Source organism: Halyomorpha halys, unplaced genomic scaffold, assembly GCF_000696795.3.
Source record: "Halyomorpha halys isolate HHAL.00 unplaced genomic scaffold, Hhal_1.1 Scaffold58.1, whole genome shotgun sequence".
Lineage (NCBI taxonomy): Eukaryota > Metazoa > Arthropoda > Insecta > Hemiptera > Pentatomidae > Halyomorpha > Halyomorpha halys.
In genome coordinates this window covers 394,186-406,556 of record NW_027110919.1, presented here as the reverse complement: position 1 = coordinate 406,556, position 12,371 = coordinate 394,186, and the positions used below count along the sequence as shown (strand labels likewise).

General features: G+C 32.5%; 1 protein-coding gene across 1 annotated transcript in view; it reads left to right on the top strand.

Moving 5' to 3' along the window:
- LOC106692458 (uncharacterized) overlaps nt 1-12,101 on the top strand; it is a 236,577-nt gene extending 224,476 nt beyond the window's left edge. Inside the window, exons 5-6 of the mRNA XM_014438415.2 lie at nt 7,286-7,400; nt 11,686-12,101. Coding sequence (XP_014293901.1) covers nt 7,286-7,400; nt 11,686-11,969 — 399 coding nt within the window. The 3' untranslated portion in view covers nt 11,970-12,101. The remainder of the gene's footprint in view (nt 1-7,285; nt 7,401-11,685) is intronic.
- Nucleotides 12,102-12,371: the final 270 nt, after the last annotated feature.

The following is a 12,371-nucleotide window of genomic DNA, read 5'->3' as shown; positions in this document are numbered from 1 at the left end:
GCGTGAAACCCTCCACTCCCGTCCTCCGTGGTAGCGTTACTTATCTGACTTTTCAAACAGACAATTATAGCGTGTAGGTTGGTTGATGTACATGTCATTATATCGTGAGAGTAGATCATAATACAAAAAAAGGCAATTCCCAGCCGGGCCCGCCCCACAAGACCCCTAGGAAGCGACGGTCCTACATCACATTTGGAATACAAAGCTGGAAATTAATATCATTATGTTACCGGTTCAGAGATTATTGTTGAACACAGCCTACGTCTTATTTGTTTGTAATTTATAGATTATTCATATATAACTACATTACTTTAAAAATTCGAATTCGCTAGAAGATATCTAGAACATAGTCGAACGATAGAAGGAGAAAGATCTCTAGTTTAATAACGAAGATTAGAACTCCTTCAATAACCATGGACACTAAACCACTTATTGAACTGAACGGCTGGTCTGCAGATATTACAATTGAAGGGGTGACTTGTTCATTATTTCATTTATTTAATAAGTTTATTTAACACTAATATAATCTACAAACATACTTAACTGTTTAATCATAGTCATTGTGAACAACTTCAGTATGTAAATTTATTTTCCACTTGAAATATACATAAATAAATTTATCAAAATTAAATCATTCAGCACACAGTAAATAAATAGAATAAATAAGAAACAAATAGACATTTTTTTTTTAATTTTGTGGAATTATAGATATTAGACTGTCATAAGTTTATTTAAAGGCAATGGAATATTCTACCAGATATCTATGACACTCATTGGAAAGCAGGAGTTGAGCAAGAAGGTTCTGTTATTCAAATACGTTTTTCTCCCAATACGGATTGGGAAGCTGGACAGCCCTGGACCCGTCATGATTGTTTCTGCGGAAACGAGATTCCTACGGAAAATATTAGGAAAAACCAAACGAGACCTAATAAGGAATGAAAGGGTACGCGAAGAATTAGAAGTAAGATCCGACCAAGAGGTGGTTGAGGAAAGGCAGCTGAAATGGTTCGGGCACCTTAGCATTATGGGAGATGATCGTAAAGCCAGGTGGCTTCTAGAAGCAAGACCGGGAGGAAGGCGACCTCAAGGCAGGCCAAGGCTCACGTATGCTGATCTGATTGAGAGAACTGGCACAGCGATAGGAAGCTCCATGCCGGAGATGAGAAGGTTCCCACGGGGCAGGGATCGTTGGACAAGATGGTCAGAGGCAGCTGCTCAACACATAGTCAAGAGCCCAAGAGGAGAAAAAGGCAGTTATCTCACCCCTATTTCTGATTACATTAATGAAAACTATGTATAATTACTAGTCAAAATTGATGAGTCTGCCAAGTATAGGTATGGGGAATAAAAAATGGCGGCTGTTTCAAAGCGATAAAAAAAAACTAATTTTTCATTCGGAGCTCTTTATCTTAAAAAGTAGGAACAACACAAGAAGACCTAAGAGAACATCATATAAAGAAGAGTAAATTTTCTAAAATATGAGCCCTAATGGAGTTGTTTATGTTAAACAGTTTTCGAGATATAGCTTTTTAAAAAGCAACATTTCATAAAAATGATGTACGGGACGTATTGAAAGATCAGTACTTAGTGAATTTATTTTGAAAAATTCATATCTCAAAAACCATTTGACGTACAGATGTCTATTAGCACTCAAATTAGAGCTAGTTTAATAAGCTATAATGTAGTTTATGATGTTTATCTTCATAGGAGTAATAGGTTACACGAAATTTGCTAAAATAAATTAGTTTATAGTTATTCGGACAAATTTTCATTTACCTAATTTATATTCATATGCGAATATCATAAAAACTACTATCCCTACGAAGATAAGTGTCATAAACTACTTTATAGTAAGTTAAATTTCCTTTATTTTGAGGGTTGGCAGACATATGTGCGTCTTATAGATCAAGAGATATACCTAATCAAAATTCCAATATTTTATACGAACAACTAGAAATTAACTTTTTGTGAATTTATTTTGTCAAATATCATAAAAACTAATAGTCCTACAAAGATAAACATAATCAACTATTTTGTAGTAAATTTAACTAGCTTTAATTTGAACGCTGGAAAACATCTGTACGTCCAATAGTTTCTGAAATAATGTTTTTCATAAATCAAATTTATTGTCCGAACAACTATAAATCAATTTATTTTAGTAAATATCATGAAAACTACAATTCCTACAAAGGTAAGGGTCATAAACTTCTTTATAGTCCATTAAACTAGCTTTAATTTTAGTGCTAAAAGACATCAGTACGTCACATAGTTCCTGAGATATAGATTTCTCAAAATAAATTAACTAACTACTAATCTTTTAGTATTTTTTTACGAAATTTTGCTTTTTAAATAGCTATATCTCGAGAACTATTGGACGTAAATAGCTCTTTTAGGGGTACTATTTCAGCAAATTTACTCTTCTTTAAATAATGTTCTCTTAGATTTTCTAGTGTTGTTGGTAGTTTTTAAGATATAGTGCTCCGAAAAAAAAATCAATGTTTTTTTAAGGTTTTGAAACAGCCGCCATTTTTTAATCCTTCTACCTATACTTGGCAGACTCATCAGTTATCACTAGTAGTTATAAATAGTTTTTATTAAAGTAATCAAAAATTGGGGTGAGATAACTGCCTTTTTTTCCCGGCTTTTTGGCTTCTTCAGTGGCATCCTGTAATTTATCAAGAATTATTGTACCAATTACTACTTCGTATGCTATAACATTGAAAATTCTTTCAAAAATGATTCTCCTTTTTAGAATTTATAAAATGAACACACTTTTTTTTCAATTGCTATTTCCATCAGCGATAAAAAACGATATTTTTTATCGTGTACACACCATTAAAAAACAAGACATTTTATTATCAATATTTTATTATTCTTCAGAACAGTGAGTTGAATAAAATGGAGCGAATAATTACATTGCAACAGAAAGATGAAAAAACAAATTAAGGTTAAATATAAATGTACTGTGGGCTATGTTTACTGAGGGCTGTTATTGAACGCAAATTAATTTAACAAACCATCTCTCCCTTACATATGTGTTTTTTTAACCACATTTCCTATTGCCAACTGAAAAGTAAATGCGTATCTCCCTGTTTTATGTTTTCAAATGTTATTATAATTAAATTAAAACTACACAGTGTAGCCAGGTAACGGTGGCTATGTACAAATATTTTATTTCATTTCCGAATAAAATTTGATGAAAAACTTTAATAGTGCCCACCAACCACTGGTAGTTTATTTTCAAAAGCTCTTAGGAAATAATATGGAATCTGTGGGGTATAAACCCTACCTATTTGATACCAAAATGGGAAAAACAATAATTTCAACCTAAGTATTTTAGACCAGGGAGAAAGAAATTTATTCATTCATGCTGCCCAAATACATCGGGTTGCTACATTACACAGCATACTTATCAATTCGTGATCGGATATATATAAATTACATATTTTTACATGGTATAATAAAATAGAAAGATAACATTTTTTTTTTCCACAGTATTCTTTTACAATTAATATCAGTCTACAAACTAAATACAAGCTTTTCAATTTATTCCTTCTTTTTTTTTCCCCTCAATTTTACAACCCTTATTTCATTTTATCAACAAATTCCCCTATATAACAAATATTAGAATATCAAAAATAATAAAGTAGTAAATAAATAAAACAACAAATAAGATATGCGATGCATGCATGCCATCCCTCCTCTGGATAACTCCCCCACTCATTAATTTCCATGCATTAAAATTAGTTATAAATAAAAGATTAAAAGTGTATATGAATGAATATAAGTCAGTTGCTGATTAACAACTTGGAGCAAGAGAGAATTATTTGTTAACTTAAATTTCCATTTTTTTTTTTTTTTTTTATAATAACCAGTAGCATTTTTATGTTTATCTTTTTCTGTTTCATGTTTTTCATTGGATTTATTCATTTTAATTAGTCATATCATAAATATTTTTTTCGCGCTTCTTTTTAATTGTATATAATCTTTTAAATGCACTGTATTGTTGTTTTTGAAATTTATAGAAATCTAATAATTCTATAATTAGTTACGATTTTTTCTCATAATAATAATGTGAATAATAATGAGAACCCGTAAAGTTCATGAATGGTCAGGAGTTCAGTATGTTGTATGGAAGTACTGTTTTTAGAACAACGGTTAAACAAGGAGGTGATTTATTCAATATCACGCTCAACCACTAGATTTTCCACTAATTAAGGTTACCCACTTAACGAAGTTAGGCAGACTCCAGAAAGCTACAGAACCCATAGGGTTGCCTCACGCCTACAATAACAGCATAAATAATTATATCCCACAGCCGGATCCTTGGAGTTAGTAGCACAACGCCTTACCTCTGTATCACCTAGTCCCCCTTTTTCTCCTGAAAATTTTAATTTCCTTCTGAGATTTTCATTAATTGATTAATAACTCTTTGACATTTCTTCTTGTTTTAACTTCTCGATAAACACTAGCGCATGTTTTGTCGCACAACCGCCAACGATGAAGTTGAATGGGATGTTTTCAGTCTTTTGGTAATTAGTTTCCGTTGATGGAGAATCGGAAGAAAACGTAATATAGAAAAGTTCTATGGAACTCGGTACTCATGTCAAAACTTCCCTGGAAAAGTTTTAAAATATAGCTTAAATGTCTTCGGAAGAAAGAAAAACCTATAAATCTCCAACAAAGATAAAGGAAACTGAAGATTAGAGAAGTGGTAGCGGTTGGGTAACAAATCTTAATAATGATTTGGTTGTAACTGGATTCAAAGAAAAAAGGAAAAAGGAAAATTAGCTGGTTTATCCCTGTGCAACTTGATATATAATGTTAACTCAACATTGTGTTTGTTGTTGGCTCAACACTGTGTATGTAGGAACACTAAGTCATAATTACTTCGTCAATATCCAACATAATTGTAATGTCAAAAACTTATCATCCCTGTATCAACAAACCCAATTAACAGGCATTGTGTTAAGGCAACTGTAATGTATTTGACTCTAATTATTGCAGTCGAATACAAACAGACTCACTGGAGGCCGGGTGACACCTGCTAATTGAGTACATATCAATTTACTTCATGAAGTTTATTTCATTTTGCGTTAATTAATTTATTTAAACAGATCTATAAATTACAATAAATAATGTCTATTTTTTTTTTTTTTTCGGCCAAGACTCCCCATTGGAGTCCTATACTGCCTAACCATGGTTGGGGGTCAAAGTTCTTCATTTTGTGGGACCGCCACGCAATGAAAAAAGTCGACGTCCCAGGCCGGATACGAACCGGCACCGCCAATAAACATCAAATTGGTAAGACTGTGTCTTAACCACTGAGCTATGGGCGGCCCTTGTCTAATTTCTTGTACTAATGATTAATTGTTATCATATATAAATTATTAGCTAGTGATTACATTCTGATGACTAGTCGATTGTTTCGGCCAACGTTGAAGATTCATTAGTTCATTAGGGTTACAGAGTAACTACGACCAATCAATGAAAAATAAGGTGAGTTGCGCGCATCAAACTTTTACTTACCACCCTACACACAATATTTTGTGATTTTCGAAAAAAAAAAATCTGAAGGCCAAATTTATAAACAATTTTTTTTTATTTCTATGTTACTTTAAAAATTATTTTAGAGTTATATTCCACACATAGTTAACCCTGTAAACTTGAATATTTTCCTGTAAATAAATAGTATTAACAAGAAAAACCGAAATGAAGTTAAAGAATAATAAAACATTAGAAGGTAATTATTTTTTTATCCATTAACAGGACCAAGTGGATGTTCCTTTTAACTTGTCCAGCATCCATTTGATCAGGGCTCCTTTTTTTACAATCCTATTAAAGTAGTTTTTCTTAATTAATTTTTTTTTGTTTATTATTTTTTTATAATATACCAAAAAATATTTGTAGACCAGCCATGAAAAAAACAATAATACTACCCCCTCAAAATTTTAAAATTTACATTTTAAAATACGTGTACTGCCCCTCCCAAAAAAAAAAAATGTATTAAGCACCAAAGCAACAATTCTCTCGACGATGATTCTCGAAACTCGTTATTACCATCGATCTTTTCATTTAAAAATGGTGTTCAATTAGATTTTTCTGACATCTGTTTATGAGAGAAAAGAAAGAAAAAAACCAAGTGTTTAGTTACCACTTTTTTCAAAATATTACCTAAAGAAAATTAAATAAATTAAAATTAAAATAGCAATCGAACAGTCCATTGGACTCAGTTTCGGTTCATTATTTTCAATAATTAACTTTTGTAATCCACAAAAAAAAAAATGTAACTTGTTATTAATACAATGATTATTGTGTAGGGTTAGGTCTTAGGTCAATGCATAAGTTACTTTTCTTTTGTACCAACTATTCAAAGGCTCATGAATATTGTTAATATTTCGTTACCTTGTCATTTCAGGAAATTAATCCTATTACTTAGATATTTTATTGCTTATTAATTATTTTCTATCTATTTGTTTTTATTCTTAAATAAATGTAACGCACTTGGTCGTAAAACAAGGATAAAAAAGCCAGTAATGCAAAAACTTACAATTCAGAAAAATGTCAGTTACAATATTTTTCTGAATTGTAAGTTTTTTGTATTACTGGCTCTTTCAATCCTGTTTTTATATAATTTTTCAAAAGAATTGTTAGTAAATTGGGTTTTTTAAGAGAATTATGTTTATATTAAGTTATGGTATGTGACTTCTAGTTGAAGGTAAATTATATTGATCAACGAACATTTTAGCATTGTATACAATTTTATTTGGCAGATACCATATTTTATGACTTAACACCTTATTTGATGATATCAGTACTGAAATGATTTTTTGAAAATTTATTTTATTTTTTTTTTTTTTTTTTTTGAGAATTAGTAATGCCTTACTGAACTGTTCTCTTTGTTTGTATTTCTTTCGCTTTTCACTGTAAGCTACAGTAATACATTCAATGCTTTTATTATTACTATGGTTGTGCAATATGGTAAATTACAATTTAATAGTCAAATGAACAATTTATTCATTTGGAACGCTGTTAAAGGATGGGATAAAATATAATCGGAATTATTATATCTAATGATAAATACACTAATATTCCATGATGAGAAAGCTAAAATGAATATTTGTAATAAGTTTTAATTTGTGTTTTTTTCGCAATGATGAGTGTGTACATTGTGGTTGTAAGAGGATATTTAGTCGATATGAAAGCTACTTTTAAATTATGATTTGTTTTATATAACTAGTTTATTTATGAGGATCATTGTATATTTATGTTATTTTTTTTATAGATTGTGTGTGGTATATCATCTTTAGTTATGGGAACAGTCGCCTTCATTGAAGAACACGGTCAAGTTAACCTTGGACTAGGAATGCCAGCTGGGATTTTCACAGTCATTGCTGCAGGTAGTTCAATCAAATTTAAATTAATGTAAATTTTAACAAATTCATTAAACAGATAAATATTATTCGTATGATCTAAATTATTTTACATTCTTAAGAAATTCCAAGATAAACTTATTTATAATGAATTTATTTTTTTCCATAATGAGACAGTGCTGTCAGCCCTAACAAAAAATCCCAGATTTTCCCCAAAAAATTTATATTAATCATTTTTCATTACCACTATCTGAAAACACAACTTAATCTCCTGCTTTGTAAATATAATTTATAGAAAATATTTCTAAATAAACATAACTATGATTGCGTCTATCATAGTTAGGTTTATTATAGACATAGAAATACGAAAGTGTTCTCGAAAATAGCTTATAAAGGCCTTGGACTGCTCACGATTTAATCCAATCTAAATTCCACATTACTTAAGGAGATCACTATCTCAATCCACACTCTCCTATTTCTTTCTTCAGTATCCTCATTTAGCCTTCGCAATTAGGATTTCCTAAATCGTAATGGCACTGGTTTGTAAACCAGAAAAAATCAGGATTCAACTTAAAACATTATTGATACATTTTTAAAAGTTTTATAAAATGACTATTTTTATTTTATTATTATATTTTTTCTTCTGATAAATATCACCATTTAGATAAAAATTTAATTAACTCACAAACGTTTTAACCACAGAATTTCATCCTCAAATATTATTATTATATATGTTTATATCTTATATTATCTAGAAACCATTACAGAATTAATATGATCTCGTGAGTTCCTTTTCTTTCCTTCAAATTGCACTGTTTTTCTATTTTCATGCAAATCCTATCTAAGAACTCAAAATGATTGTGTATACAACGGCATCAATAACACGTTCAAAATTAACCCTTATGAAACATTGTAATTATAAGTAATAATTATTATAAAATTATAATTGACTAAAAACAAAAATTTGAAAAGAAATACTCACAGAAGTTAGATAAATAATAGGAAAATAAAAAAATTAATCTTAGCCTAAATAATAAATACAATACCCAAGCCACCGGTAGAGAAACAAATATTGGTGGTAGCGGCGGGCGTCCTTTGTTTCGCTTCGCTCCGCGGCCTGCCGGTGGATCTTCGTTGTCTCCCTGCAATGTGCTTCCCTGTTAGGCGGCGTCTCCCTAGATCTTCCCAGGCTCTGGATTCTTCCGGCTGCCTACTTCTCTGACTGTTTTCAACTGTCTCAAGTATTGAACTCTCTCTCAAATTAAACCCAACTGCGACTGACTGTCCCCTTGGATTCATCCCGCTTCATCCTTACTTCCGATGCTTCCCTTCTCATTGGCCAAATCCAGCTCCCACCCCCTTTTATTTAGTGTCCTGAGGATAAAGGTGGACAGGTCATTACCGTTTAGGTTCCTTACACTAAGCTGACTTCCCTTTGATCCTGACCCTAAGCAATTAGCTCTTTCCCAATACATATCATTAATTTAACTATTTAATATTTATTTTTTTATTCATTAATTATTTATTATTATGCTCTACATATATTATATCATAGATTATATTTCTGAACTCATCTTCCATAAAATAATTTTGATCATTGAGTGGATAAATCAACCATTTAGTGGGAACAGACACTTAAAAATCTACTTTCTACAAAAAAAAAATTTAATTTTTTCTGTTGATGGTGCTGAATAAAAATCATGTGTAAATTTTATTGTTTATTATCACTTTTTGTTTTAATGTTTTGATTTGATTTCCTTCTTTTATTAAAAATACGCTAAAAAGTTTTCTTCTTTTTCTTCAGAGTCTCTAAAACCTTTTCAGGACTAATTACCATGTTAGTAAAATTCAGTCAGAGTGGTTTAATCATTAACTGTCTCATTCCGGAAATTTTTTTTATAATAAACCTAATACGTTTTAAATTACTGATTTTGAAAATCACTAAATATTCTAGTTTTCTTAACGTGTATCATAATCATAATACTTAATCGATGACAGGCTCATGATTGATAACTATTCAACTGTTGGACGACAGTGTTGTGGTTGGCAGACACACCAATTGTATCCGATCCTAAAACCGTACAATTTATTGGAGTAAGTTATGGTAATTGAAAGTTAGTGGCTTACGCAAGCCCAACCCTCTGCAGGGAACTTGCAAACTAGTCAACGATCTACCATTCACTTGTTAAACATTTTGACTAAATAACTGTGTATATTCCACCAAAGGAGCTAAATATTATACAGCTCTCTGATTGTTTTTGTTTATTAATGCTCACCATTTTATGTTGCTTTACACATGAAAAGGAATTATAGTACTTTTTGCTATAATATGTTCCAAGATTTTTCGAAATAGTTGTTTCAAACAGTCATCTGAATTTTTAAAAAATGGAATAAATTGCATAAGAAAATATAACTTCAAGCATTAAAATAATACTTATAACTTCAAAATTGAACTTCAAAATTTTTAATATTGCACTAACGGAACAAATTATATTCATGTAGCAATACCAATAATTGTATTTATTCTTACATATTACATACAATTATACAATTCTAATAACAGGTTCCTTAAAATAATAAGAAAAGAAAAAAAAACAGGAAGAAACAGAAACATTTTACTTTTTCATTCTTATCCTGCTATAAAGGGACGTGAAGCCGTGCGGGTTTGGGCGCAGGTCCCAGTGTGCTCGGTTCGTTGTTGGTTCGATTCCCACCTGGGGCAATTAACATTCATTTTTCGACGGTCCCGAGGAAGAATCTTGACACTCCCACCTTGGTTAGTACGCAGAGGTAACCTAGGTAGCCGCCAGGGGTTGGCAAAAAGGTCCACTAGGCCCACTTGCCGGACTTGTTCCCCCACCAAATACCAGTACTAGTACCCTGCTATAAAAACATCATGAAAGGAGAATTTATTTAAACATTTGCATTTGCATTGCCCCTAGAAATAAAGGGGTGAGCGGTACTGAGGAGTAGCACTGTTTTAGTCGTATTTCAGTTAGATCGGCTTCTCAGTAAAAAATATAGCTCATACTCATATGCAAATATTGATCACCTCCAACCTCATATCTATTACTTTCTGCTAGATAGGAGCACCTCCACTTGACTTAATGGTTGCCTGTGCAAGCGCCTTCAGTTTTAACACTATTCTCAGAACCAAAAATCCATTAAACATTTTTTTACAGTGACTTTAAAGTTATCAACTTAACAAGTTAAAGTTATGAACTTCGGGCATCAACACACCACTTTCAACGTTTTTTTTTTTCATTTTTCAAGGGTTCCTGGATCTCTTGACGTGGAAGGCTGGAATTGCATCGAATCGCTTCCTTAATCCGGTGATACAAGATGAAGTCACTGGAACCTAGGTCGGGGATGTAAGGTGGTTGCAGAAGTTTTGTCATGTTGAACTTATCCAAAAATCCGGCAACTACTTCTAAAACTCCAAGATTTTTTTTCCTGCGTTCACCATCAAAGGAGTGATCCAAAAAAAAGGTTTGTTTCCACCGGTCAAAGGTCAGTTTTACGTTGGAGTATTCTGCCCAGAAACCAAAGACGTTTCTACATCGATACAAAGTCGTTAGCCACCGCTCAAGTTTTGGCAAAATTCAACAGTACAACAATGCTGCAGCTACCATACAGTTCTAACCTATCTCCCAGCAACTTCTTTTTGTGTCCCGAATCAAAGAGACCTGAAAGGAGCGCAATTCGATTCCAGCGGTCCAGACAGCTTCGACGAGGTCCTTAAAAAGCCTTTAGCGTGAAGAGTTCTAGAGAACCTATATGAATAACGGAAAACTCGAATTTACTCGAATATTCATAATTTGAAGACTTTTGATTTTAGATTATTTGGAAAAAATGTTGCTTTTTTGAAAAAACTTTATTTCGAGAACTATAGTACTTAACATCACTATTAGGGTTCATATTTTAGATGATTTACTCTATTTTAAATGATGTTCTATTAGGTTTTGTAGTGTTAGTGGTTTTGAAGATATGAAGCGCCGAATAAAACATTAATTTTTTATTACGTTTTGAAACAGCCATTTTTTATCCTCCCCCCCACCCCATTGAAATCCCTTAATTTTGACTAGTAACTATATATAGTTTAAAAGTAATCAAAAATTTTGATTGAAATAACTTTCCTTTGTGGACTATTTCTTTCCATATTCTTCCAGCTATGTATTGACATCTATTCGGAGAAGGTAGGCAGAACCTTTATGCACTGCTTATTGTTTACTAAATTTTATTTTAATATAAATTTATAATTTCCTGTATACTGATTGTCTTCTGTTTGACTTCTATGCCTTTTGTTGCCTAGGTGTTAGCATCCACACAAGCAGAGGATGGAGCGGGTACCGGGAGCCCAGCTGCCGCCCCAGCCTGCGGTTCCTGGGCCCCACACCCACCCTGGGCGCCGCCTCCGGAATCCTGTGGGGCACCGCGGTCTGTTTCCACGCCGCCGTCCTGGGGCTGGCAGTGCCCGCTATGGTGGACGGACAGCAGCTGGCGGCCGTGGCAGTACTGCTGTCAGTCCTCTCGGCTGTCACTCTAGTAGCCGTGGCCGCCGTACTCCACCTCGACTGCTCCTACGATCCTGACTGACCTACGGAACCGCCCCTCCCGGCGGTTGCACTAGTAGCACAACCCGAGAGGCCGACACGCCTTGCTTGGGTTGTTTGAAACGATTTTTACTACTTCATATATTAAATTGACTCTTCATCAGTATCTTATCTTCTCAAGTGATTCTACCTTTAATGTAATTAATTATTTTTCCATTGTTTTCCTTATCTATTATTGTTAGGTTATTGGTAAATTTTAACAATTCATTAGTTAGAAATACATTACTTGAAATGCTTGAGTGTATTGTATATAGGGGAGATATTGTGTATTGTGTACCTTGGATCAGTTTTTTCAATCCTTCATTTCATCCGAAATAATAACAATGTTTACAAATTCAAAATAGAGCGTTATTATTTAAGGTTTGATGATTCTTTAATTATTTTT